Here is a 24,634-nt window from a genome sequence, read left to right on the forward strand (position 1 = left end):
GGGGTGGAGACCCAATTCGTCCCACCCGCCGTCCTGGCCCTGAGAGCCACCTTTTTGGCCTCCATCTGTGGTGGTACTGTGGTCTAGATATTGAGTAAAATAGTTCGGCGACAAGCCACCAAAATTGGAAATCGCCTTTTTATGTTTATTTTCTTGGAAAATAATAATTATTTTAAAAAATAAGGATAGGCCCAAATTTTATGCGTTATGTTTTACTTTTAAAATCAAAAATGAAAACAATATCTTGAAAAAATAAGATAGTTTTCAGCCTTGCCGCGCAAAAAAGCGGTTTGGGAAATCCAGTCTTTTATGAAAGTGCATATTATATCGTGATGCGCATTATTGCATTAACCCACATTTACCAGAGATTTCCTCATTTTGTAGCTAACACGGAGATGTACTGACTACTGAGAGAGGATGGAATCCGCTTTTTGCGGCGATAACTTTAAAAATTATTAACTTTCCGAATATAAATTACACATAGACATTAGGTATCCTACGGAACTTTGCAAGGATCAATCCTACCTCTAAGACAGCGGTAGGCAACAAGCGGACCGCGAAAAGTCGAATCTCGGACCGCGAAATATTATTATTGTATCTAATGTATTTTATACCAAGTTTCAATTAATACATAGATAAAATATACGTCATATATTTAAAAATAATATTTTTAAGCTACATAATGTGTTTTTTTCTGGACCTATTTAATATTTTCCCACATTATCCGGACATCACCTAAAATTACTTGCCGACCCCTGCTCTAAGATATAAACAAGAGCCAGCTCAATAGATTAGTCACTGAAGGTATCTATGCAGTATCACAGATTGAAGTTCATTGGCAGAGCCATGAATTGCTGAAGGCACAGTGATAATGCCAACTTACGACGTGAACATTTTGATGTAAGTATGATAAAAATAAAAATAAATATAATAGTTATTTTATATTCATCTCAAATATTTTTATTCGCAAAATGTTGAATTCAATATTAACCCATCAAGCCCCATAAGCTCACCGGTGAGCGAGATACAATAGAATAACAATAGATTTCCAAGAATCCACGATCGAAGGATTAATTCAATTCATCAATACAAAGGTAATATTTGTTTTCACAGCGAATTAAGCGTCAAAAGGAACAAATTCACCTTATAAGAGAATAACAAGTTGGTGCTATAAATCTAGCAGCAATGCAGCTCATAAAATTGACACTTAATAATAGATCCACATTTTACAAAGCTGACACTTGATAAATAATAATAATAGATTCTCAAACGGAGTCTTCGTCGCTTACTTTAATGAGATACTGTTAAGTGTAACATAAAACAACAGGAAAATTTTACTCTAATATTATATAGCTCATTAAATTAAAAAGATCTGAGCCTCTAGTCAAGACGACGTGTTCTTTATAACGCATTATTTAAATAATCGCCAAACAAAAGGTACTTATATGAATATGCAATAGACATGGCACGAGTCGAATGTCGACTTCATATTATTATTATCGATCGATCGATCAAAAATGTATGGAATTGATATAGAGCGTAATAGAGCGCAATTCTATAAAGTAGCGATAAAGAAAACGTGTTGGCTATACAGGCTCTGGACTATAATAATACAAAAAGTCACTCGTTACATATTATTACTTATACTGCTAGTATACGGCGTATGGTTGAGTACTACCAGAAATGTGTATTATTAATTGAAATCTATTTCATGGTTCGCACAAATCTAGGTTCAAGTTAACTTGGGTTAAATATCATGTCGCCTGACTTGTCTTCATAAATTATATAGGTACTGCCTTCTGGCCTATGATGGGCAAAAATAGGCTATTACGAATGTAAAGTGTCACAATTTTCTTCGGTTGCCTAAAATTGACGATGATTGTGCATACAATAAACAGCAGCACAATCATGGTCAGCCATTTTAGCTTAATTTTTAAAGCCCGTCTTCAACTCTTCACGTTAGGTAGATAGATAATAATAATTAATAGTCTTTATATGAATGATGTTCAATAGTCAATTTTTATCTTACAATTTACAACATATTAAGAACAATCACTTTTTTCCTTATAATTTGAACATAATATCTTGTAACTTGCCTATTTTATCATCTAAAGCCTCCATTTATGGAAAAAAGACAGTTTTCAAATTGTCAGTTACCGGCTTTATCTACTCACGTCTTAATAATTATATTTATACCTATTACCTATACCTGACTGGAAAATAGAACTTGCAGTTATAAGCAGCAAGTCCTTCAGTATTGGAGCAAATATTGACTCCGCTTTACGACCGGAAGTCGCTATGCACTTCCGCTAGTGTTTAAAAGCCTGTTTGTACCCACTACACTGAGATTAATATTTGTATGTATATCATACCTCCATGACATTAATTTGAAAGTAGAACTCAGAATGGTCTACTGTCTAAGTAGTAATGCGAAAGTCATGAGTCCAATCAACACCATTGCCAAAATTGAGTTAATAATGCAGAAGTATTCCAAAATGGTCCTTTTATCAACCCTCTATGAAGATCTTACTAATCTGACATTTTTTTCAGAACAAAACATTTTCACAACAAAGTTACCGACTAACAAATTAATGAGTATTGTTTTTTTTATACAGATCCAAACTACATGGTCTCTCGATATTTTTTTTAATTAGGCAAGTAGAGTCATGCGACTTGGTTGCTGTTTGCATATTAAAAAAGGCCTAGTTCTTAATATTATTTTACAAAGACTCACGTGGGCCGTGGCTGTTTTTTTTTTATATAAATTGTTACCATTCTGTTTTTTTTAATCTAGAAAAGAAGAGACTTTATCGTAAAACGATAAAGCCGTCCTTATAAATACTAATTATTTCTTAATAAAAATCAACAAATAAATCATCCTCCATATAAACATGAGGACATTATATTTTAATTTTTAAACAATTAATAGGCCATATTGTCCTTTGAATCTTTAAAATTCCATCAAGTGAGTGATTCTTATACAGTAGAATTTTATTATAAACTAGCTGTTACCCGCGACTTCGTCCGCGTCAACAAAATGTAAAATACATAGGTAAAAAATAAAAAAGTAAAAATATGTCCTCCTCCTTTTTGGAAGTCGGTTAAAAGTACTCTGAGTTACTCCTTATTACATCAGCTATCTGCCAATAAATTGATTTTTTGGTTTGCATATACTTTGAGTCCCGGGAAAGAGCAATAGGCTACTTCTCCTCCCGCAAAAATCCCGGTACGGTTCCCGCACGATAAACGAGTTTTGGCGAAACGGAGTTGCAGGCATCATCTAGTTTTAAACATCCTTGTAAAAACCAGAAAAATGTAGAAACGCCACATTATATCAGGTAGGTACTTACCGCTGAAGCATACAACAATATATTATATTTAGGATATGCTCACCTAGATACAAAAAATATTAAGACGTTTTAAATCTAAATTAATTTTTTTTTTCATTTCAATCTTGTAATTTAATTTCATTCTTTTACTACATAACAGATAGAAAAAAATACCGGTTTTCTTCAAAATTTGAAAGTTCATGAAGTCTCAGTTTATATATTTAAAGCAAATTTTATAAGTTAAAATCATTGTTTCTATAACTAATTAGATGTTAGACATCCAAATCGGGTACACAGAAATCATGCACGAAAATCCTGTTGACTTGTGTAATAAATCTAAAGAGATGATTCTCTTTGGATTAAATGGATACATTTAATCCAAAGTAAAACTATCTTAGTGTGGGATACCACACACAAGTAAAACTATTTTAGTGTGTGATACCACACTAAGATAGTTTTACTTAAAGGAAAATCCTGTTTTTGTTTAATTTTTGTTGGAAATAGTAGTAACTTTTAACATATTTATGTTTGTACGCAAAGAATAAATTACAAAATATACTATTGTAAATTAACTTTACTTAAAATAACAATCAGTTTTAAAGAATACACAATTTTAATATAAACGGCTTTTTTCTGTGATCGTGTGGGTTGAGTCTGTTATGTATAAATAGGTCCAATTGTGGTTCCCTTAGCTGCAGGTCTTGAACGCCTCCGTGGTCTAGTGGTATAGAGCGCGGCTCTTGACTCGGAGGTCGTAGGTTCGATTCCCGCGTTGGAAACATGTTATTTCCAAGTTTGGTTAGGACAATGCAGGCTGATCACCTGATTGTCTGACAAGTAAGATGATCCATGTGTCGGATGGGCATGTAAAAAGTCGGTCCTGCGCCTGATCTCTCGCCAGTCGTGTCGGTCGTCCGTCCCACTGGGTTATGAGAGTAAAGGAATAGAGAGTGCTCTTGTGTACTGCGCACACACTTGGACACTATAAATTACTCCTGCGTAGCTGGCCTGGTTTCAATGAAACTGGCCACCGTCACCGAAACCGGTGTGGGAGCTATTATTATTATTATTATATTTTATTTTGATTTTCTCGGCTTTCACCGGTAAACTGATATGTACGGGCCGAAGCCAAGTACACACCAGGTAAGTAATTTGTGTTTAGCTGTTGGTATGATGCTGAGGGTTGGTATGATCGGTTTCTAACATATTGTATGATGTATGAGTATATAGGTTTGATTGAGATGTATGTAGAGTAGTAGCTTCATCATCAGTCTGTAAGAATTTTCTTACAATGCGGCAAGTATTTAAGATTACTGCTTTTTGCAATAAATATACTAAGTTTAGGGGTAATTGGAGTATTATTATTAAGTGTCTAAACACACTATGCCGAGTTTCCGTGGCGGAAGTTCGGCTTGATTCCGCCTGCAATTTTTGAATTACCGATGACACACCATGCCGAAATTCCGTCGCGTTATATTGTATGCGTTTGACATTGCTGACTAATCGTGCGGAATTTCCGCCGCGGAGTTTCGGCATAGTGTGTTTAGACACTTAGATATTACAACAAGCTATAATATTATGAAATTGCAATAAATAGTGTACATGTAAACTTACCATTTTGATACTCGATTTCTGAAACAAAAAAATATTTATTAGAAAAATTCTAATAACAACGTGCATACAATATTCATTGTAGACTTTTCAACGCAAAAATTTAAAATAAACAAGGTCTAGGATACAATCACTTTGGCGCGTGTATGATATTGTCATGGGATGATATTATTTTGGCGCAGAGGAGGGAAAACTTTATAACTTTACAAGGTGGCTTCAATTCTTATATCGGCGACGCGATCCAACCGTCATAATGTTTTAAAAGGCTTTTAAGTAAACATTCAACTGAAAATCCAGATGCATGATATTATAATAATAAAAAAATCACGCAATCTTTTTAATTTCATCAAACAAAAGTCAATATAAAAGTTATGTAAATTGCTCGTGAAATAACTACCGGCTATACAACATGACGGGCTCAAAGTCTCATTGAAAACGAAACATTGAAAAATATATTATCTCTTTGTACAAAGTTTAGTAAAAGGTAAGCTTAACTTTGAAATATGATTTAACTTTGAACGTTTAAAGGGTATTATTACTCGCTACAAACATTCTTATAATTATATTGCTTAACGGTTAACCCCTTTGATTTTACTTATTCGTTTATTAAACAATATAATTATCTCAACGTCAACCTTAATGTGTATGAAGTAAAGTAAAGTTTTTTAAACCCGAAAGACCAAGCAGTTTTGAGGGTTGGTTTAGAGAAAAACAAACTAAATTATTATTGTCAAAGAGAATGTCATATACTGCGTAACAATTATTGTGTAAGTTTTTGAATTTAGAATATTATTATTAGATTTATTAAAAAGAAATTTACTATAATTAACTTTTCTGGTCTCATCGCGTCGTAAAACCGCCTCTACACATCTGAACTGGAAGAGCTGTTTCGGACTATGCACGATAATAATATTATATTCGATTCAAAACCGACCAAATCAAAGGTTCTACATTTACTCTAGACCAGTGGTAACCAACCTTTTTTATATGGGTACAAACACGTTTTGCCTTGATGTCGCGGGCAGCAACCAAATTTTTTTAGGGTTAAGAACTTTCTTCAAAATTAGCAATTTAAAAGTGTTAATCTCTTCATGGCTTTCACTACGAATTTGAACTATTTTGCCGGTAGGCGTAAATTTTAAAATGGTTTAAAACTTTACGCGGGCCACTGATAAAGTCGCGGCGGGCCGCAGGTTGAGTATGGCTGCTTTAGACCGTATTTCACGGGTTCGGGTTGGATTCAACGCGCGACGTAGCACAGCTCTTTGAACTATAATATTATTATGCTTCTTCCGTGAATCGCGAGATCTTACCACTATGTTGAATATGTGTGTTTCAACTTTCAATACACATTTAAGCCATCTGTAGTCTTTTTAACCGACTTCTAAAAAAGGAGGATGTTCTATGTTCAGCGCTAATGCGAATGAGTCACAACTCACAATAGATCCTCAAGGATCAGGGCTACAATTTTCTGCCTTCAGGACAAAAAAAAAATCAGCTGTAGATTTTTTTTTCACCAATATTTTATGTCGTGTTTTATTATTAAGAATAGAATTAAAAAAAAATCTCTCGTACTATCGAGACTTACTCAAACTAACGTGTAAAATACAAGGTACCAATGTACTCTCATAGTTCAGGTGTTGTAACCTATGAGGTTAGTGATGACAAGCCGGGCGCATAGATAATGTAATTTCGCTATCATGTCACGGGGACAGTTGATAGACGTGACCCAATTCCTGCAATCAATTGTATCGAACGATTTTTATATTCAGGTGCAATAGGATGCAATACACGAAATACTATTTTTAATAGAACCAATGTCTTGAGATGTGAGGAAGAAACTCAGTGTTGAGTAAACTTTGGTGTCGCTTAACGGAAGGCTAAAAACGTGTTAAAAGAAAGACATCATTGTGGATAAGAAAACGAATTATACAGTGTGTTAGTGTAAACACCGTTATTCTTGAAACCATCAAATAAGCCCGTCAAAATGAACAACTTTTTCTATGAGAACAATGCTGGGAACTCAAAAAAAAATGCCGTCTTCATACCCATACGGATGCCCGGATCGGCAATTTGTTGTATGGGTATCAAGACGATTTTTTTTAAGTTCCCAGCATTGTTCTCAAAGAGATAGTTGTTTATTATGACGGGCTCATTTGATGGTTTCAAGGATAACGGTGTTTACACTAACATCTTGTATATTGTTTCTTTCTATAGGGCAGTTATAATTTATTATTCAAAATAGACGATGTCTCTAGTATAGTCACAGAAAAAATGGACACTAAATGTAGAGTTTTCTACTCTACATTTTTGTAAAACTAAATACCAGTCGCTAGACTTAGCAAGCACAACAGACAGACAGACATGAGTCATGACGAATCTATAAGGGTCCCGTTTTTGCCATTTGGCTACGGAACCCTAAAAACCAAACTTTATCGATTGTTTAATGACTTATAATAAAATATATTTATAAAAATAAAATAAAGAATATATATAGTAACAGTTACATTACCAAATCATAATAAGTTTGCAATATCATGAAAGAAAAATACAAACATTTTTTCAGCAAATAAAAGAAATAAATACAATATAATCGTTAAAAATCGCTCGCGGGTGGAAAGAAACAGCGTATTTTATTGAGAACACCCGACTTGGGAAAACGACCGCCGCTCGCGGGCCCCTGACTCTCGTGTATTAATTGAGTAAGGCTGCGTTTCCACCAGAAATGTGTTGCGACTTGCGAGGAATATGTGTTTAAGATCCAATAGAATCGCTACGCTGAGCGAGGTCACAGCAAGCTCATGTCAATGAAGCGATTCTATTGGCTCTCAAAAGCACATTCCTTGCAACACATCTCAGAGGGCCTAGACAAGCGGCAAGCGACTATCGTAAATGCCAACGCCAACGCCACAAAATGATGAATGATTTGACATTAATATTTGTTAGCGAAGCGATGACTTATGTCAAATCGCATACATTTTGAGCGTTTACGATAATCGCTTGCTACTTGTCTACAGGCTGGTCAAGTGCTACGGGCTTTGGAGGGCCCACGTTCCAAGTTCTAACGTCTGGTTTGTGTAATCGCGGTTAGCGAGTCTCGGAAGCGTCAAAATATTTATCATGCTTAGCAAAAACAGTACTTTATTTAATTACATTTTGAATGAAGTTAATAAAAAATAATTTAATAGGTGATTACATTTTTAACGAAAAATTCTGGTAATAAAAATTAAAAATAATTGTTTTTCTCCTAGACCTGCCTTTAACATAAGAAAAATATTAAGCGAAAAGGAGGATTCGCGCACTTCACAGCTACGGACCGAACCCCGCACTACCTGGATGCGCCTCTGAATTGTATAGGTCTACCAGAATCTGATGGCAAAATTTGATGGTAGATTTTCAAAAAATAATATGCTTGATCATTGGATATTTTTTATATACTTATTTGCATGTTTCACACACAGAATAAGCCGCTATAAGGAGAAAAAAAGGATCAAAATGTTTTATTCCAATTACCCCGGTATTGCTAGAGTCAATTTATTTTCTCACTTTTTGCCATCAGATTCTGGTAGACCTATACCTATTTTTTTTTTGCGCAAATAAAGGAAGCCTATGTCCGCCCCCGTTGTCTACGATATATCCGAGCCAAATTTCATCAGTAACGGTCTAGCAGTTATTTAAAAGTAGAACGTCACGCCATAGGTATAGTCAGTTTACGACACATACTTTAAAATATAAGTACCTCTTATATCTCTTTCTTTAAAACTCTTTGCAAGCACCAAAATATGACTTCGTAGTAAAATTATTGTTGGTTCTTAATATACTTAAATGAAACCATTTTCATAATATAAGATCACCAAACAAAAAAGCTTCAATTTACATCAATTGAAGTGTATTAATATCTGTCGAAAACATTCATGAATATTGTAGGGACTAATGGTTTGTTTACGAAGGTACTTTTGTCGGTAAAAAGTCTCGCCCAAATAAAAAGAAAAGGTTATTTTTTTGCGGAATAGTGCGATGGGTTTATTCAACTGGATATTACACAGTATAGTTATAATATACAGTTCACCATCTTATTACTAGATTCCTCTGCCACACACACAAATAAGCGAGATTTCAGAGTGCTCAGTCAAAATGCCGGCACTTTCAATAGCGAACTTAGCTGTCAAAAATGTATGGAATTCGACATGTCAACGGACGACGCCTCGCAATTCGCAAGCGCCATGGCCCATGACACTTAGCGAAGCGTTATGTCAAACTCGCATCAATCAATTTTCACATCAAACTGGAATTGCATTTTGACTGAGCACTCTGATTTTGAAAACACAACAATCTCGCCGCGTGCGCATATAACTCATTAACAAACCAGTTGCACGTCTTTTGAAATGGAATACCGCGTTCGGTCCGGAAATACCGCTGGCGATTTTAGAAATTTTATATACGAGACTTTAGAAGTCTGATAATGACAAATACACATTGTATTCCTGATAAAATTAACAAAGTTTTATTCGACAAAGTTGAATTATAACGAAATTGTTTTCCCGAACTGTTCTGCGGCACATTAAAACTCGTTACATGTAAACAAGAACAAAATCCATTCTAAGTTCCCCAGCAATGATGAGCTCGCTCGATGAGATGGTCAATATGCATAATCCAACTTTATAGTACTCTGTGGCTTTGCACTAACGAGTATTCGATTCCGATATTACGCTTTTTCGAACTGAAATTACCACTTTGTTGACTATTGTATTGTAACAACTATTTCTAAATGTTTAACGACCTGCAAAAGTCAATGCAGCATGCTAATGCTGCTATAATAGTTATCTTATATTATTGCATTTAACAATATCCTGAAGCACTGTTAATACATGACTGACAATCAATTGATTAAGTTAATCAAAACTTGTGAGTGACGGTGGCTCAATAAAGCAGCAGTCTTGAATCTAGAGTCTAGACTCTAGAGATCGTCGGGTTTAAAACTCGGACCAGATAGGTTTTATAATTCGCTTTTTTTGGTAGCTCATATTCAACACTTAGTTTTGCTATACCGAGCAAAGCTCGGCCACCAAGACATTATAAAAACATGTGGTAAATCATTGTCGAATTTCGGATAGTCCATAATGTAATATACTGACCAAATAACGGACATGGCGTAGATTATAATCACATAATATTTGTTAACAAAGCGGTAGTAAGCGGGTTAGTTGTTAACCCTGTTACGGCGATACAGATATTCGATTGAGCGGAGTTATCAAAGGGACTACGTGGCTAGAATACATTGAAATTGTTGACGAAGCTGATTTCAAAGTATCACACAGTATAATGAACTATACACCAGCAGTATTTCCGGACCAATACGACCTGAAAACCTTAAAATTATCAAATGTAAGTTGTGGTAATACACAGTACCGGTTCTCAGATTTCATAATTTATTTTTTAAACTTCACAAAACCGTTTACATAACGAACGTGAGGGAAACAGATAAGCAAGTTACAACACATTACAAACTTATACAGTAGCGTAACTCAGTCCTGTTTTTTCCCTGACAAAAAGACAGACTGTTATAAGTTTACATGTTTATCTGTCAGTATGTGTGTGTGTGCCTGTCTGTGTCATTGTAGCATCTAAACGGATGCACCGATTTTTATCTTTTCATTTAATTTGAAAGCTGACCTGCATAGCTAGCATAAGCACGTAGACAAACGAAAGAAACTAAATTTTGACAGTTTTACCGGAAAAACATTGGAGTAAAAGTTTCTTTCGTATGTCGATATCTTTCGCTTTTGAAAATCTATATGTCAAGCATGACGATCCGCTTTTGACATTTAGTTTCTTGATTCTGTTTTTATTTTTATTATGGCACTTGGCTATAAAACCATGGCCAATGTCGAGTAAATGGCGGCAAATTCAAAAAATCGATGTATAGCAACCCTGTCTATAGCCGGAATTATAGTTTTGATCTACAAACTACAAATAATAAAGTTCCTTAGTTTTTATTATTCGTATTTCGTAGATCAAAACTATAATTCCGGCTATAGACAAGGTTGCTACATCGATCGATTTTTTGAATTTGCCGCCATTTATTCGACACTGGCCATGGTTTTATAGCCGAGGTGCCATAATAAAAAAAAAAGAACCAAGAAACTAAATGTCAAAAAAAATAATTGCCGTTGCTTTTATGGTTGCTATGGAAAGAGTTTCTTGTCTTTGTCCACTGAAACTCAAGTCGATGGGTGGTGCCATGCTCGGGAAAAAGATATGTAGACATGGGAAAGAAACTGTCATTACTTTCTTCCGAAGAATCGACTGGGAAACCCCGTGCTAGCTATGCTGGGGGGCTAAAATGGTCGCATTTTGCAATACCTCTAAAATCAATTCAGAAACTGAATCATCAAAACAGTCAAACTGACGAATGTCAAATTAGTACGAATTACTAGACATGAATTGGAAGCAGAGTGACCATTTTGTGATTTTCAAAAACTTCATCATATTATGATACCTATTATGATTCTCTAAAGCGACCATTTGAGCCCTGATCGAGAGTGTTCTTGGCTTACTTCATAATTATCAGCCCACCCAGTGCTGAAATATTTGGGTATATCTACTTTATATCAACAACTTCTAGTAATTTAATCTGTTTAATATTTAGGATTTTGATTCCCCACACTATTAGAATTTTAAATCTTAGGTTGTTTTCGAATTTCTTAATTTAACATCATTCAAAAATTATTTCCATAGAGAGAGACGTTTTATAATTATGCTTACGCGACGTAATAATTCTGTTTAATTCTAGTCTCCAAAGTTATCTCAAAATACGCTAGTGTTCATCGTCAGATTTCACAATAAATAATGATGGTTTACTTTATATAATTTAAACTGTATAGCCACGTACACGTTCATTACATAAAAGTAAACAAGCATTTTACACTGTACTGCGGACACTGAAAGCTGCACTGTACTGTCATTCCTGGAACTTAAATTTATTATATCAGCCATATTATGTAGCGTTGCATTGAGTCTATTTAAAAATATTAAAATCACACTTTGAATGTTGTTATGGTAAAAGTGTTAAGTTTTGTATGCAAAAAATACTAAATGGATTTTATTTGCGCTGGTAGTTCAAGCTCTGGAAAAAGGATACAAAGGTTTCTTACCGTGGGATACTATCTTTACCTAGTAACTGAAAAAGTCATCTAGTAACATCAAGTAGGTACTAAATAAAACATAAGTACATAAAGAATTTACACGGAATAACTATTTGTAAGATATAATAAAGTTTATAGTTAACAGCTAATACTGGATAGCCGTTGGAACATTATGAAACATCGTCCTGACCGTGCCGGTTGCAGCTAACTGGATATACCGGACGAGCTTATTTTAACACCTCCACCTTTTGATACCTAGGATTTTCCGAGTAACGACATTTTACAAAACCCGACGCCATTTTACAATCTACCGCTCTCATGTAGACTTTATCAAAGCTCTAGCGGGTAAATGAGAAAATAATGTCAAAACATACGACTTATAATTTTTATTTATTACATAATTATTTTGGGAGATATTCAACATAATATTATGCTGTGTGTTCTGATAAAACACAAACCTCACGAGTCCTAACTTTTATGATTTAAAAAAAATATTTATTGGGACCTAAATCATAATATTAGTATATTTTTAGTACATTCATAAATAATATTTATTAAAACATAAATGTATACATACAATATGATACGAGTACATGCCTACACTTGAAATTTCACACACTTTTTCATACGCTGATAAATGATTAGTAAATTTGCGAAAACTGGGCGGTTTTGGAAATATTAGGTACAAACATACGGGTCGAATTGCTATCCTCCTTTTTTGAAGTCAGTTAAAATGCATGATTCCTATGGACAGACTGGTTGTAATTCTATTTTTTAACTCAAATCAAATCAAAATATTTTTTATTCAGAGTAATTTTCTTACAAAAATATTTCTGAACGTCGATACTAAGGTGCCTACCACCGGTTCGGGAACTAACCCGGCGAGAAGAACCGGCGTAAGAAACTCGCACGGGGCCATCTTTTACTAAAAAGATGGAAAATTACAATTTGAACATATATAGTGCACCAAGGCTTTAAATGAATATGTCAATGGGCGCTGCTGGTAAAGAAGAACTGTCAAAAATGACTTTTTGTACGAAAACAGCGCTAGTTCCCCCTCTCGCCACGTTCATTTAAAGCCTTGTCGAACTGTAACAATATTATGACTAAAATCTATTTACAACAGGAATTATAAAGAGTATTCAAGTAGCCTGTAAGAACCACCCTATTCCCAACGTGTGTTGTCGTCGATGAAATCATTGATTTTAGAATAAGCTTTAGTACACAAACGTTCTTTTACAACTTTTTTAAATTTATTGATAGAGAGATTTTGAACGTTTACTGGGATTCTATTGTACAGGCGTATACATTGGCCTTTAAAAGATTTGCTGACTTTGCTAAGTCTGATTACTGGTATTTCTAATTTGTTCTTATTCCTAGTGTTAAAACAATGATTGTCGCTATTCTTTTTGAAATTATTTAAGTTCTTTCTTACATACAATACATTATCCAAGACGTATTGAGATGCGACGGTCAGAATATTTATTTCCTTAAACTTTTCTCTTAAGGATTCACACGATGGCGTCTGTGGATGGTCTGTAGTTGGCTGGGTCAGACTTAGTCCCAGCTTTGAAGAGAGGCATCACCTTGCTATACTTCATTAGGTCAGGGAACACACCATTTTTAATACAATTGTTGAAGACTAGAGCTAAGGGCGGGGCAATGATGTCAATTATTGATTTAATAACTCTTATGGACATACCCCAGAGATCAGTTGTACTTTTAACATTCAGCGATTTAAAAGTCTTAAAAATATCCCTGGAGTCGATTTCTTTGAAAATAAAATTGACATCACATTCCTTGACATTTTCTTTAAGCAACCTTTCCGCAACTGCAGGTGAGGAATTTAAGTATTTTGTAGTTGAGATTGGAATGTCAGCAAAAACCTTCTCAAAGACTGTCGTAACCTCAAGGTCAGAGTTGACTTTTTTATCATCAATATAAAGTTCAAGTTTCGAGTTACGACAGTTGACTCTTCCAGTCTCATCTGCAATAACTTTCCAGGTGGTTTTCACTTTATTTTTAGAGTTCTTAATTTTTTTCTTTTATGTGGAGGGCCTTCGCAGCTTGACAGACTTTTCTAAAAATTTTTGAATATTTCTTCACGTATATTTTAAAGGATTCACTAGTATCAATTGTTTTTTCATCATATAACTCATACAGTCTTTGCCTACTTACAATAATACCCGCAGTTGCCCAATTTCGGTTTTTTTTTATTATTTATGTTGACCGTTTTAGAAGTAAACACAGACTTAAATTGATTTCTTATTACTTTAAACAATGTATTAAAAGCTTCATCTGGTTTATTTGACATATCTAAGCGCTGAAGACTTGAAACAAGTTTACATCTAAATTTCTCAATACGTTTTGTATTTACAGGAATAAACTCAATCTTTTCTTCAGTATTACTATCACATTTAATGTTAAAAGAAGCTAACTGTCCACGATGATCAGAACTCAGAGCATTAATTATTTCTTTTTTACAGGGAATAACATTTGTGAAAATATTATTAATGCAAGTGGCAGTTGTTTCGCAAACTCTAGTTGGTTCATTAAATAAATTAATTAGGTTATACTATTTTAATATACATGTGAATCTAATAGTGGTGGAGTTTAGGTCTAGCAAATTAATATTGAAATCACCACATACAATAACCTTTTTTTTAGATGCACATACTTTATTTAAGACTTGTTCCATTATTTTTTCAAAAAAGTCGTATAGACCTGACGGAGGCCTGTATACGCCCAAAATAATAAGGTGGTTCAACTCAATACAGGCTACTTCAATTGTTCGAGCCGCTCCCAGCCCACCCGCGTCGGGTACTGCACCGAGCGACCATGTAGGCTCACGCGATCCCGCGGCCCGCCCAAGGCGCATAGTGGAGTACCGCCGAGTTTTTAGTGGGTAGGGGCTGCGTCCACCACCATCTTCGGACGCAGCAGAGACCCACATACTTGCGGATAGGACCCCATCCCCCGCAAGATGCTTAAAAGCATTTTCTCGGCGCAAAAAAAAAAGGCCACTTCAATTATTCCTTCAGAAGAGAGTTTTACAATATCTTTTCGTTCTTTAAACTTAAACTTTTTATGAATTAAAAAGCCACCTCTAATGGCATTTTCTCTGCTGAACGAACTAGCTTTCTGGTGATTACAAGAGTTAAATTTTAATTCGTGATTTCTCAGCCAGTGTTCTGTTATACACATCATATCTATGTTATATTCATTTAGAAACAGTTCAATATCTAATTCTTTTCCTATCATCCCTTGCAAATTCTGATGTATAAGGTTAAAATTAAAATTACAGTAACTCCCATTATTTTTGGTGGTTTCCCGGTGGTGGGCATCTGAGCTATGAATGTTACATACATCGCCAGAGTGAGCCTCTGTTGTCTTAGTAACTAATTTAAATTATTTGGAACATATTCCAAACTGTTCTCTGTACAGTTGTTTAAAATAGTTGAATGCTCAATAAAAGCAATGTTTGGTTTAGCCAATTTGTTGGCTTGTCTTAAAACTAAAAAATTAAATAGCCATCTGGCTACATGTCTTGTAAAAAGTTTTGATAAGAAAAACTTATCACATGTCAGATTATTTAACCTAGAACTTCTAGAACTTAAAATATTATCAACCACATCTATTTGTGGGACATTGTTACTTAAAAGTATACAATTCTGATTGGTAGCACTACATAGTAGGCTGTTCAACTTATATCTGATATAATTTTCCTTACTCTCGTGTGGCAGTTTTTTGTTTGACTCTTTGATGTAAGGAAAGGTGAACAGAATAATTTTTCTAATATTTTTTATAATAGTGGTAACTCGTGAAAAGTTGTAGTTGTGCGGTGTTTACACAGTAGAGTCTGGTAGAGTAGACATAATGCAAGCTATTTTTGTCATGTCACTTGTCGTCTGCCACCACTTTTTGTGTGTCACATTTTCAAGCGCACTCGTTTTATATAAAGCTGCAAACTTTTGTGCATAACAATCTAAATTGTTATCCAACTTTTCTTTTTAAACGTTTATACGTAGTAGAACTAAAAAATAAAAATAGCAGTTTTATTTCCTTCGCGCTTTTATTACGAAAAACGTTACACAAAATACTTCAAGCGGAAAGTAAAAATTTGCAGTTCTTTTGAACTCTTTAACTTTGTGTATATTTTTATGAAATTAGGTCAGGACGTCATGCCCTAGCATCTAGACCTCGATGAATCGTAAAAGCTTCGAAAGATACTTGATAATTGAGTTAATATTATCATAGCTGTATTGATTCGTACTTGTTACAAGTTTACTTCATACCTGACCTGTTTCTTAGATAAGTGATATTCGATAGGATTGCCTCTCAAAATGTTGTTCTGAGTAGATTTGTGAGCCTCAAACTTTTTACGATAAAATAAGTTGCGGAAATTGGGGTAAAATGAAAAAACGTTAAAAACTTTTTATCACAGTTTAGTTAGGTTTTTTATCGCATCCTTTGTTTAAGCTTGGTGATCTCACGCACGATTCACGAACATTTTTTATGAGCAAACAATCAAATTCAGGAAAGGCGCATCGCAGACGACAGACTATCCGTAATGTACTTTTTAGTCCGTAGAAATATAACGTATGTACTATGCAATTATATGCAGTAACGCATACGACGCGCAGCGCGGACGTGTGCGTTACTGCATATAATTGCATACGTACTATTTCCACGGACTAAAAAGTGCGTTACGGATTAGTCTGTCGTCTGCGCTGCGCCTAATTGTTTTTATTCACTTAGTTTACTTTTTTAACTTAAGAAACTACTTAACTCTTTTAGATATAAAAGCACATCATTATATCTGTAGATTTTATATTAGAATTTAATTATAAATACCCCCACAAAAATATCCTAAATATCCTGAATATATTATACTGTCTACTGTTTCACTAGAGTAATTACGGGCCATGAAACTAATGAATGATCGTTATTATTAACAAGGTTAAGATATATTTCATCAAAAGACCCTAAAATATTTGTTTTCATATCAGATGGGTGTTTAGCTAAAATGAAGCGAATTCCACCAAGAGGCCACTACAGTGTTTACCTACCTCAAATGTGACTCACAAAGGATGTGTGTTGTCTAGGACCTTACTATAAAACGTGCCCTTAAAACAAACCACCAGGATTTAATAGGGTTACCATAAGACGGAGTGATTTAGGATGAAGGTTTTTGTTTAAAAGCCGCACACCGCGTCGCTTAACAAACCCTAGTTAGTAGTTAGTGAATATATGAGGGAGTTATTCTTCGTTAAACATACTATACTTATATTTTGACAACCTCTGTGGCTCAATTGGTTGAGTGTGTGGCAGCTCAAGCCGGGGGTCGCGGGTTCGAATCCCGCCGACGGAACAAAAAGTTTTCAATGTTCCCGGGTCTGGATGTGTATTAAATATGTGTATGATTGTCTGGCACCTGTAACACAAGTCCTTCAAGTACTTACCACGGGGCCAGACTGACGTGGTCTAAAGCGTCCATAGATATTATTATTATTACATTATTATACTTACTTTTTTTACGTGTAGTTTTTGTATCTCTTGTTTTGAACAGTAGGAAACGTTATAGGTACTTATAGAAAAGTTTATAAAACGCGCCGTACACGCTAGATGTCAAAGCAGTGATCTATCTAGGTTTTACTTTTTTTTTATGAAATAAGGGGGCAAACGAGCAAACGGGTCACCTGATGGAAAGCAACTTCCCTCGCCCATGGACACTCGCAGCATCAGAAGAGCTGCATGTGCGTTGCCGGCCTTTTAAGAGGGAATAGGGTAATAGGGGAGGGTAGGGAAGGGAAGGGAGTAGGGGAGGGTAGGGGATTGGGCCTCCGGTAAACTCACTCACTCGGCGAAACACAGCGCAAGCGCTGTTTCACGCCGGTTTTCTGTGAGAACGTGGTATTTATCCGGTCGAGCCGGCCCATTCGTGCCGAAGCATGGCTCTCCCACGTATAAAATACTTAGGTAATTAATTCATAGAAAGATGCTTTATATGTATTTGATAAAGTTAGTTCAAGCCTAGCCGGCAGCTTACGATTAACATTGATATGACATATCAGTATCACACAAAAATAACGTAGATACGTCGCAATCTATACCTTAATTTGTCTGATAATATTTGCAAGTAATACTCAAATGAACAAAAAGAACATAATATTATACGGTCGCATAGAGGAACCTCCTTCTTTTTGGAAGTCGGTTAAAAATCAGCACAACGTATAAAATAAACCAGATTTTAAATCGTTTTGCGTTTTACCTGAAATAATTTATATTTTCAGTGACATCGAATCAAAGAGATCTCTGTATTTAGTCCCGGAAGGACAGGTGGGCTGAGGTCCGGACGTTTTTACGTTCATGGACTGTAATTTACTGTGATATAACTTTTTTACGGTATACGGTGCAAACGTCGATGGATTCACGCGTAATAAAAAAACGGATTTGATGGAAACTGGTATAGCGGATAGAATATTACACAAAGGTCAAAGCGGAGGGCACATACTGTCAATAATCCGACCAAAATCCCATATTATGTTGCACACGTCATGTATCAGAATATATTGACAGAAACGATTCAAATAGTCGAACAAAACTTTTTGTTTACTGTCTGTGCTTGTGCTGCTTCTTGCGTGTACACATTGCAGTAAAAAATATATTCTATGGAATATTTTTTGCCCATTTCCGCTATAAAACTGTGCGGAGCCCTTAGTGCACCCGACTCGCACTTAGCCGATCTTATTATGATGTACTTCGGAGTAAAGAACATTTTATTAAGAACAAAAGTTTTGAAGTCAATTAGAAAGTAATTAATAACGGTCGATGTCTTATCGTTTGTTGTAGTCAAAACATCAAGACGAATTATTATGATTAATTTATCAAGATACGCGTTGTAATGGATTATGCTAATAATTTGAAGAGCTTTTTCTGTGCAAACCTTGCTTTAGACACGCAATAAAAATGAACATTTTACAGACGATTTACATTTTTTTAGCTCAGAGCTTTTGTACGTTAAAATCCATAGATACTTTTTTTTGTTGGTTACAGATTTTAGCCTCTGACAGGATTTTTATGATAATAATTAAAGCCGCTATATTATATTTATAGTCAGGTCTACATAGATATTTTTGGAGACGTCGATGACGGTAAAAACTTAGCCGATTATTAAAATCGGCCAAGTGCGAGTCGGACTAGCGCACGAAGTGTTCCGTACCATTATAGAGAAAAATTAGGGCAAATATATGTTTTTTTTTTTTAATGGGAGCCCCTCGTAATTTTTTATTTTATATATTAATATTATTACTAAACATTAAAGTTAACATAAAATTAAAGATTGTCTGAAAAATTTAAGTACCTACCTGTTGCTATTATTGATATAGAGCAAAAAAGGCCACGTTTGTTGTATGGGTATGTAAAATAATATTTAAGGGGGGCTCCCTTAAATATTATTTTTATTTTGTTTTCAGTATTTGTTGTTATAGCGGCGCAACGAATAAACACAATCTGTGAAAATTTCAACCTTCTAGCTATAACCGTTCAATGAGTTATAGCCTGGTGACAGAAGGACAGACGGACAGACAACGATGTCTTAGTAATAGGGTCCCGTTTTTACCCTTTGGGTACGGAACCCTAAAAACGGTAAATGGTATTTCAGTCTCACCAGTGACTTTTCAATATTATTATGGCAGCGATAGTTCTGATTTAGCCGGGCCGCACATTGTCCGAATTCTGATCAGAAACAGTTGAATTTCGCCAGACCGCCACCCCGCACACTATCCGAAATATCCTTCCGGCGATTTCGAGCTCACTCGGCTCAGTACAAAATGTAAGAGACAGCGCGGACGTTTAACTGTTTCTGATCAGAAATTTCGGACAATGTGCGACCGGGCTTTATAAGCTATACACGTGCAAACAGCCGGTTTTATTTCAAAATATGTTTAATATGTATAAATTGGCTCACCTTTTCGACATTACGCACTCGAGTGAAGCGTCAAGCGGCAATTCCAATTAAATTGATAATTATCTCGTCAGCCCTACGCCGATCTTATCGCAGCCCTCAAAGACAAAGCTCTCGAGTTTCAAAGTGAAAAGCCTGCGGTTGTGAAATGAAAAGATGTGTCTTGGATTATCGTCTCGAGGGATTGCCCAACGAGGTTTAATTGCGTCTGTTAGTATCGTGTCAGTTGCAAATGTTTGTTATATTATATTGGTGAGGTTTAAGGGGCGTCATAGATTTATTATTATCGCATCGCATAGTTGAAGCTAAAACGACCTAACGGCCGAAAGAAAGGAAAAAAAATCGCTGTATTGCTAAAGTTGTATGAACCTAGTACCGACCAACGAAATATAAACAATTACAATTTTATTTATATTTTGCAATCACAGAAGTATAATTTACTCCTCCTAACCAATTGACATTAGTAAAAATTCACATTCAAGACCACTGTCTAATAATAATCTTGCAAACTTAGGATAACTAATAGTTACCAATGACTTGATCCCGCTACTTCTGTGATTATTATTTTCAATTCATTATTGCAAAAATAGATGGCCATTTGCTGGCTCATGGCTGTACTGTGTACATCAAACCTAATACCAATGACTTGAGCCCGTTACTTCTGTGATTATTATTTTCAATTCATTATTGCAAAAATAGATAGCCATTTGCTGGCTCATGGCTGTACTGTGTACATCAAACCTAATACCAATGACTTGAGCCCGTTACTTCTGTGATTATTATTTTCAATTCATTATTGCAAAAATAGATGGCCATTTGCTGGCTCATGTCTGTACTGTGTACATCAAACCTCGCATATTATGGAAGTCATTTAGTGTAATTTGGAATTTTCTCGGCTGAATGAACAATTCGATTATCCTTAATGAACAAAACGCAGCTCAGGTGCTAAACGATAAAGTAATTAATACGCAATTAATCATCGCCAATAATTTATTCGACAAGGCTCGAAATGGACTTGTACAAGTTTTAAGTGCCTCGATTCCAGCACTTTTACCTAAGTTTAAAAGTATGAAGCAAGGCATTTAGATAAAAGAAACATCATCACATAAAATATATAGTCGAACTGCCGCATTCAGAGACGAACTTAACTTTAAGGGCATGTTTCACCACTTCCTGATCCACAACTTATTTAACAAATGTTCCATGCTCTATCTGTCAAGTTGTGAATAGCCTATCCGGCACTCAGGAAGTGGTGAAACAGACCCTAAATACATAAAAAATTCGACATAAGCCCCATACATTATCAGTTAAACTCTTCATTAAATTGAAGGTTAATCATAATTAAAAGTCTCTGAGTGTGGCCGTAAACATTTTTTCAGTGTGATTCTAAATCTTAATTATCGCTATTGGGTACATTTTAATATATTCTGAGGGCCTTGACAAGTGGCAAGCGATTATCGTAGACGCCAACAAAATGTCCCATACATTTTGTTGGCGTTTACGATTATTTAACGTTAGTATTCGCTGGCGAAGCGATGACTTATGTCAAATCGCATACATTTTGTTGGCGTTTACGGTAATCGCTTGCAACTTGTCTAGTAGGGCTGATATGTAATGCAAAAAATTCGGTTACCGCAGGGAGGAATGAAGATTCTTGAATAAAGCTGTAGACAAAAGTAGGTCAATAAGGTACCTATTGTTAGAATAAATAACACTTTTTTATGATTACTGCACACAGTCCTGATTAAAATGATAGGGTGTTTTTGTGTTGGAAACATGAAAAGATAATAAGGAGTTCCGATGAATGAAAAGATATGTGTATTGTGTGGTCTTACAACCACGCACGGCCAGTCAGATTACATATCACAGGATATGTAATCACACATAATTATTATCCTTCTATATCGTATATTATTCTCATAATATGTACGTAACTTCTTAGGGCATGAAGGCACAATTATTATAATATACTAGTTGGTGCCCGTAACGCCGTCTGCGCGAAGGCTCTACAGTACCAAAAGTAGATGATAGCGTGATAGCTGATAATAATATGGATATGTTTACCCGACCTCTTAGTGATATTCATGCAAAATTTGAAGATGATCCATGCAATACTTTTTGAGTTTGGCCCGGACATGTATACAGACAAACAGATAAATTTTAAAAACTATTTTGGCTTCGATACCGATTGTAGATCAGGCCCCAAGTATTCTTTTAAAAAATATTCAATGTACAGTTTTAACTTTCCTACGATTTTATTATAATATAATATATTTTATAGATTTTTAACAGCAACAACGTAACTTAACATCACATAGGTATAACAAATTATCCTTTATACGAGTATTATTATTATTAAACAATTAACGAGTTGTTTCATAATTTAAAAAAAGAGAGTTAGTTTGATAAATTTAACTAGTGTCGCGACGATAGTTATTTTGAAAGTAACGAGGTAAAAAAAAAACTTATGAAAAATAATTATTTATATTAAGTACTCATAATAAATTTTACTGCTTCTTTCTGTATCATTAACCGAAACCACGTCACACGTGTAAAACTTTTCGTTTGACTACAAAAACAGTTTTCTGTAATCGAAGCTAAGGCGGTTAAAAATATAAGAGCTAACTTTGTTAATTTGTCTAATTAAAAACCCTGAAACAGCATTAATTTTTGCAAAAGTTATGTTCCAATTTAAAATTTTAATTTCTCGTCAACGGAGTTTGAAATAAAAGGGTTTTTAGATCTTGGTGGTATACAATAAATCGTTGATAAATTCTCGTGCTATCACAAAAGAGAGTATTACACAAAGGTCGGAGCAGAGGGCGCTAGCCGCTACTAGCACAGTAGCACATACAGTAAATAATCCGACCAAAATCTGACATGTTGCACACGTCATATCAGAATATTGATACAAATGTTATCAATTATTTTTGTCAAACAAAACTTTTTGTTTACTGTCTATGCTTGTGCTGCCTCAAGCGTCAAAACACTGCAGTAATAATTAATATATCATCCTATTCATCTTATATATAAAATCCTCGTATCACAATGTTAGTCACCGTACTCCTCCAAAACGGCTTTACTGATTTTCACCAAATTTTATATGCATAATATTGATAAGTGCATTTGTTCAATAAATAATAGCAAATTATTACAACTCGAGACTGACGGCGACCATTGTTTGTGCGACGGGATAGCCGCGGCCCGCGATGGTCGTTGCCATGGTGACATACTTATTTAGTCACTTCAATAAAATAATATGGGCGAAATACTTTATATAGCAAAACAACGTTTGCCAGGACAGCTAGTGTTCAGATAAATGAAGAAGGCATGATATTTTTACGAACAATAAATAATTGTCAAAACTAGCTAGCATTAAACATTTTTATCTAAACTTTAGTAACCAAAATGTCAACCCTAAAGTACAAGATAAGGCCTAGTCGACCTTCACAGATGTATGTGTGTGGCGATACAAACGTCTTGTTCAAGTGTAGAAGCCCGGAGCGGGTGTCAGGTAGGAACTTGGACGATAAATTACATTTGTTTTACAATATATTTACAGAACAAACGCTGTACGTGTATGTAAGTTTGAAAATATATCACCGACTGACCTTATGAAATTGTTCAAAATGTAGTTTATGCTTCTTGAGCTGATTTTACAATAATTTAGGACAAGTAAGCCTATATATACCAAATTCGTCCATTACATTACTTAGGTACCTTCCATACACATCAAATGGGGATGAATATTTTTTATTTCGCGTCCACCCCATCGTGTGGGGTGTCGTTGAATAAGTTTTTGAAAAATATTATGAGAATTCATAGATCATTTTCCGATTTAGGGATCCGTTTGTGAAATATTAAGTTTTAAAGTGGAAAAAAAACGTGAGAGTCCAGTGTCCCCCCCTTCTACCAGCTAAACGGTTGCTTCTGGAAATGTGAAAAAATTCACGGGAGTAGGAAAATGCTGAATTTAAAAGGAAAACTATCACGGCTAAGAAGGTTTCATAAGTTTTTGAGTTATACTCGGTCAAGTAAAAAAAATGTATTCGGCGAAGTATATCTAGGAACTTTTCGTTCAAATTCCTTTGAACGTCTGAGATGATGTTGTTAGTAATGTAAAGCACGTTATAAATGTACATTAATTGACCATACAAAAATTATTAAAAACTAGTGAGTAGTGGTACTACGGTACGGAACCCTATATTGCGCGTGGCCCGACGCGCACTTGGCCGGGTTTTTTTTTTGCATTTGTGCACTAGCTATGAAAACTACAAAAATCCTAAAGATTATTTTGTCATACTGAGACAAGAAGGAAATAGATATTATTTATATTATTATGTCGTATGACCCGGTGAACTTCGTGTCACTTTAAAACCTTCCCTGGACTTCTACGAATATTTTAAGACTAAAATTAGCCCAATCCGTTCAGCCGTTTTCGAGTTTTAGCGCGACTAACACATTTGAAAATCCATTTTTATATATAAGACTAGCTGTCCCGGTGAACTTCGTGTCACTTTGAAACCTTCCGTGGACTTCTACGAATATTTTAAGACTGAAATCAGCCCAATCCGTTCAGCCGT

At 35.0% G+C, this 24,634-nt stretch overlaps 1 protein-coding gene and 2 long non-coding RNA genes across 5 annotated transcripts in view; 2 read left to right on the top strand and 1 right to left on the bottom strand.

Annotated features, from left to right (window-relative positions):
* The window catches only part of LOC121729301 (diuretic hormone 45), a 77,756-nt gene that overhangs the window by 30,552 nt on the left and 22,570 nt on the right, over nt 1-24,634 (bottom strand). For 2 of the 3 annotated variants that reach the window (XM_042117771.1, XM_042117773.1), the window contains exon 2: nt 4,944-4,961. In XM_042117771.1, the coding sequence (XP_041973705.1) occupies nt 4,944-4,946 (3 nt within the window). In that variant the 5' untranslated portion in view covers nt 4,947-4,961. Of the gene's footprint in view, nt 1-4,943; nt 4,962-18,356; nt 18,395-24,634 lie in introns of those variants that run through there. The other variant, XM_042117772.1, reaches the window with a different exon arrangement.
* Nucleotides 3,029-23,886, top strand: LOC121729303. The gene is made up of 3 exons (XR_006035948.1): nt 3,029-3,039; nt 19,119-19,134; nt 23,768-23,886. It is a non-coding gene; the product is annotated as an uncharacterized LOC121729303 (long non-coding RNA).
* On the top strand, nt 5,401-7,792 carry LOC121729304. Its single transcript, XR_006035949.1, has 3 exons — nt 5,401-5,412; nt 5,825-5,826; nt 7,644-7,792. It is a non-coding gene; the product is annotated as an uncharacterized LOC121729304 (long non-coding RNA).

Source organism: Aricia agestis, chromosome 8 (assembly GCF_905147365.1).
Source record: "Aricia agestis chromosome 8, ilAriAges1.1, whole genome shotgun sequence".
NCBI classification, from domain to species: domain Eukaryota; kingdom Metazoa; phylum Arthropoda; class Insecta; order Lepidoptera; family Lycaenidae; genus Aricia; species Aricia agestis.